Below are 5,828 nucleotides of genomic sequence, written 5' to 3'. Positions count from 1 at the left end.
GATGATAATATATTGGATATGATGGTAGAATGGACTATAGAGAAAACAAGTGAAAAACTGATATATTGAGTTTCTTTTGTACATTAAATCCTATATTCAAGTAGCTACAGAGACCAAAACTATGCTGCAGACATATTACAAAGACGACTGGGAGTTGGCTTAAAGTCCAACCATCTCAAGGTCGGTCGACGAGCTGGTGGTGTTAACGCCCTCTTTATGATCTCTTTGTTTGCCGATCCGTGAACTTTCCGCAGACTATAATGGCTTGTTGCTGTTGTCCTCATTGCTCGTTTTGAAATGTGTGGTGATGAATCTCTACATTGAAACCTTGGTGATGCAGGAAACTTACTACGGCTATCACATTTCTTCTCTGGCGTGTTGCTTTTGCCAATTAATGGTGACTTTGCTGGTGGAAGTGAAAGCTTTAGAGTGATGGTTTCATTGGAAGGGAGAACCTCCATGCTTGTAGTAATCCAATTTTGATTTTCTTGATAGCTATGAAAGATCCGATTCGTGTTCTTTTCAAACAACTCAAGACTATCAAGGTAAGGAGCTGCAGGACCAAAGTTGTATCTCGACAACTGGGAAGTGTTACTTCAGGATGAGGGTGAACAAGAGGAAGTGTTCTTCAAGAATGTTAAGGAGAAGAAAAGATGATTTGTTTACTTTGGCAAAGAAACATTTTATAGTGGCTTTGGTATTTACGCGTGTTTTGACCACTTTGTTAAGACTTGGTAAGCAACCACACTCGGAATATTTTGACTTTTTTAGGCTAGCAAACTTCCAGAAGAAATCAGATCGTAGTGAAAAACAAAATAGTAATCCTTCCGTTTGTGTTACTTATCATTTATACTAAAAATAGTTATTTTAATTTATATATTTAATTTATAAAATTATGAGAATTTTATTATATTTTTTCTTTTTATCCTTAATATTAAATGATTTAATTACATAAAGTTGTAGTCAAATTTAAAGTTTTAAAATATTATTAATAAAATTAATTAGTAAATTATACCTCTAGTTGAAGTTCTTTTAAAAAATTTGTCAAGTTAATGAGGATCAAACGAGGGAGCATATTACTATGAGAGTTGATAAAAGTACCTTCATGGGCAAAAGTGGGTCGTCCAGCAGTCGTATGTGGACTTGTCAACTTTTGAATTGTCTTCCGAGTTTGAATTTTGAACGTATCTTAACTCCTGCGTACGTTGAAAAAAAAATAAAAAATCCTGCGTACGACTTGAATACTGATGATTAGGAGCGGGAAACATGCGGGTGGGATCCAATATGAGCGGACTGAGAACGAATTAAATATAAAATGGATAAAATATTTACTATGTTCATCTTTAATATTGACAAAAATGGGTTAATCGCCAGATAATATGAATATTCATATTTTGTGCATAGATGGCAATTGATAATATGAATACTCACATTGTTTATGGTTTCAAGAGCAGTTGGCCGAGGATACACACTAAAAGTCAAAATAAGTTTGTACTTTGGAAAATAAAACTCATGAAAAATAACAAATTGACAAATAGATATTGATAATATGATTATTCATATGATCTATTTGAATATTTAGTACTTATGTAACAGTATCTCTTTCATGTTGAATTTCAACACACATGCACAGAGCCGAACACAACGGAAAAATAAACAAAAACATACTTTTAGCCATGATTATTCAAATTTGATTTTTGATGTCTTAAAAACCAATACCACTTTATTCTTTCTCCTTCCATAGCAAACCTTAGTAGTCGCTAAACCATAAGGGATGGCTGGTCAGGCCTCCGGCCCAATGTTCAGGAATGCGTTCGTATCGTCGCATAATGTGATGATGTGAAGCGATGCGAGCCTTCCTCGTTGCGTGTGGCTTGCATCACAGGGTTATGGGAGATGCGATTCAATGCGACATGCAAGGTATCATGCTAATTTTATTTTTAGGGTCAATTTTAATTAAGAAAAGAGTCGCTTTATGTTGATTTTATATTTACGATCAATTTTAAATTAAAAAGAGTCCACTGCAGTGATTTTCTAGGGTTAGCTTTGAAGCCCACTCTGCAACTTCTTCTTTTTCTTGATGAAGTAGATGAGTGTTAGAGGAACAAGAATTAGATGTTGAACATTATTAATTTAGATCTGGTTTTTCTTTTTTTTTTTCTTGGTTTGTTTTGCTATTTTTTTGAACTGTTTTGCTGTTATGGTCTATTTGTTTTGCTGGTTTGTTTCGCAACAGGTGTTTCGGTGATCAAATTTGTGATTTTGGTGTATAACTACTTATACATATTGTCTCCATTATAGATTCTATAGTTGTTGTGGCCTTTCAAGTTCTGTCTTTACTGTTTGGATGTTCTATTTAGTTTTTTTCTTTTAAATGACGCTTCACTTTAATGATGTGCTCGTATCACTTCACGCTTCACGTAATGCATGATGTGGAACCTTGTTGCTTTTTTCTGCATCACGCTTCCATAAACACTGCTTCTTTCAGTCACTTTCGATTGTTGGTCAAATCTCAAACACCTTTTCAAATTTCCCACCATTAACACAATCATCCCTTTCTAATAACATTGTTGAATCAACCAAACCTTTGAAGTATGGGAAGATGTTTAACTCAAAGGTTTTAGAATTGAAGTTTGTGGCTCCTAATGGCATGAGCCAATTCTGTTGAAGCAAATTAAGTATGAAAATGACGTTCTAATTATGGAATGGACAGAAGCAGAGGTCACAAAGATGAACAAGTTTGAATTTCTTTAATCTGCAATAGTTGGGAAATTTGCATGAGGATGGCCAGATTGGAGGAGTTGAGAAGAATCATACAACGCAATGCAGAATCATACGGTTACAACTTGATTGACAGAGTTTGTAGAGGTTATTGGTTTTACTTTTCTGCTACTCTTGAGGTGTACGCCGATGTATGCCCAGTACTCGGAGTCAAGGTAATCCCTTGATCCCACCTGATCTAGATCTTGAAAGAGCCCTATGACAAAATCGAAGGATGTCAAAACATGGTCATGACGCTTGTCACAAGGAGCATCAAGATGATCCACTTTCCTTGATTTTGCCTTATTTGCTTGGTGCTAAGAGACAATCGAGAAAACCACTGCTCGATTATTAGTTGAACAGAGAAGGGAGGTTGCTGCCCGTTGTGCAGCTCAAAAGGCCCAAGTAAGGCAGGAAGCAGAGCACTGAGTAGAACTCAATAGAGCTAGGAGAGATAGAGTTCAAGTACACTCAACCTTTCAGTATTTGCCAGCATATGTTGACCGGAGAAATACTTGAGGTTCGTTGAATCTATTGAGACAAGATTTATCATTCCTCCTGAATTACCTCAAGGAGTAAAGTTTGATATTACAAGTGCTATGATTCACTGCTCAATCTGAAGGGTGTGTTTTCTGGTTTGCCGACAGATGATGCAAACATGCACATCATAAATTTTGTTGGGATATGCATTTCGTATAATTTACCTGCATGTTGTTCCCATTCCCTTTTACGAGTAAAATGACATTATGGTTAGGGAAACTACCTCATAGGTCCATCACTAATTGGAATAAGTTGAAGAAACAGTTCTCAAATTAATTTTTCCCACTTTCTAGAATGCTACAGTTAAAGGGCGAGATTTTATAATTTCAGGAAATTGCATTCTAAACCACTGTACGAGGCATGGTTGAGGTTCAGAAAGATGTTGATGATGGTGCCCAATCACAAAATTTCAAGGAGGAATTTGCTTGAGATATTTTATAAAGCCCTAAATGCCAATACCAAAGTTGTTGCAGATACTATCACTGGTGGAGCTTTCATGAGCCTGTATTGGGAGTTAGCATCAGAAATCTTAGAATGGGTCTCTATTACCAACCAAGGGCGGCATACTCGAGAGATAGAAAGAAGAGTCAGTACTTATGCTATTGGTGCTTCCAGCAAATAGAGAATTATCGCTGATATAGAGGCTCAAGGGGTTGCACAACTGAGGACGGAGATTGGGTTATTAACCAAATAATTTTCAACTTTGAGTTCAGAAAAGGTGAATGTTATAGGCACATAAGGTAAAGCTCCTAAGCTCTATGATTCAGATATTAAAGAAGAGTTGAAGTACCTGGATAGAGAGTTGGCGGGTTTCTGAGCCAAAGGTCTAATCAAGACACTTGGAACTTGAGGTAAGAAAATCAAGGTCGAAACTATTATGGGGACATATATAGGGATCAGAGCAGAAAGAGATGGCAACTGGAGACAAAAGAATGACTATAAGGAGAAGAGTGATGCATATGTTCCACCAGAAAATCGTGATACTAATTCGAGGATGGAAGCATTGCTTACTAAGTTGGTTAAAGGTCAAAGAATCAAAAGAGTTACCTTAAGGATATTAAGGCAAATATTTCAGGACTGAGCTAGAAAGTAGAATCGCATGCTACCATAATTAAGCAGCTTGAGAAGCCATTTGATCGGATGTTGGCTACTTTGAATCAGCGTCAATCAGACACTCTTCTGAGTAATACTATGCAGAATCTGAAAAACAACAGTCACTATTTAGCCATCACCATTTAGAGTGGAAAGATGCATATTTATCCCCCTATGTCTGTAGTTGAGGAGGTACGGGATGATATGGTTGATATTGATTATGCACCCAAAGTGGACTTTGAAAATTTAGTGACTAGTAATGGGTCATCGAAAAAATTTGATGAGTGTTGATAAACGAGTTTAGAAGTATAAAGGTACGGGGAAGAAAGTCAAGCCTATAGTGAAAACCATTCCATGACCTCCCCCATATTTTCCTCAGATGTTAAAAAAGAAGCAAAAGGAAAGAAAGTATCAGAAGTTCATATTGATGTTGAAGAAACTGTCTGTTAATATTTCTCTTGTGGAAACATTGGAACAGATGCTTGGATATGCAAAATTCATGAAAGATCTGGTTACTAAGAAGCAGACGGTGAGTTTTGAGCCCACTGATAATATGCACCATTGTAGTGCTATTGCTCCCCGATCTTTGGTCGAGAAGAAAGAGGACCCCAGAGCTTTCACTATTCCTTGCACTATTGGGTCCCTAAATTTTTCACAAGCATTGTATGACTTGGGATCTAGTATAAATATGATGCCGCTAGTGGTTTACAAGCAGTTGGGGTTGGGTACACCTAAGCCTACGTTGATGAGATTATTGATGGCTGACCAGATTATGAAAAAATTAATAGGTATATTGTGTGATGTTTAGGTGAAGGTAGCTTTCTTCATATTTCATCTGATTTTGTTCCTATTATCCTAGAAAGACCCTTCCTATCCACGGGCAGGGCATTGGTTGACATGGATATGGGACACATAAAATTCATGCTCAACAATGAATATATTACTTTTAATATAGGTCAGTCAATACGACAATCGAAGGATTTAAGAGTGATGTTTATGATATATACTATTGAGGATGATGTAGGGAGTGTTCCCATTGAGGAGAGACTTGGTGTTGAGGCATTAGTGGTGGTGATCATGAACTTTTCAATGATGGCATTGATGAATATGAAGAGATTGTGAATGCACTCCATAGAAGAGGGTTTTATTCTGTCACGACCTAATTTTCAGGTCATGGTGACGCCTACTATAACCCACCAGGAGGCAAGCCAACCTGTAGTTTGAAACCACTGATAACGGATTATCAAGAGAATGAAGGAAAGAATGCAGAATAAATATAGTAAAGGACTTAACACACGTAAGATAGTCCCAAAACATGGTGGAATTAATACAAGAGCTTCTAACATACTTAAGATAAAAATAAAGTACTAAGGGAATATACTGATACAACCCATCTCTGAGTACAACCTAGAGACTAGTCTAGTACATAAGAAAGA

The 5,828-nt window shown here is 36.7% G+C and overlaps 1 protein-coding gene across 1 annotated transcript; it reads right to left on the bottom strand.

Moving 5' to 3' along the window:
• Positions 1-37: 37 nt before the first annotated feature.
• On the bottom strand, positions 38-461 carry LOC107863790. The gene has a single exon (XM_016709925.2). The coding sequence runs from the start codon at positions 459-461 to the stop codon at positions 120-122; it is 342 nt and encodes a 113-aa protein (XP_016565411.1). The 3' UTR covers positions 38-119.
• Between the last annotated feature and the right edge of the window lie 5,367 nt (positions 462-5,828).

This window comes from Capsicum annuum, chromosome 3, assembly GCF_002878395.1.
Source record: "Capsicum annuum cultivar UCD-10X-F1 chromosome 3, UCD10Xv1.1, whole genome shotgun sequence".
Classification (NCBI taxonomy): Eukaryota; Viridiplantae; Streptophyta; class Magnoliopsida; order Solanales; family Solanaceae; genus Capsicum; species Capsicum annuum.
Note: the sequence above shows the minus strand (reverse complement) of the source record. Positions and strands in the feature narration are given on the sequence as shown.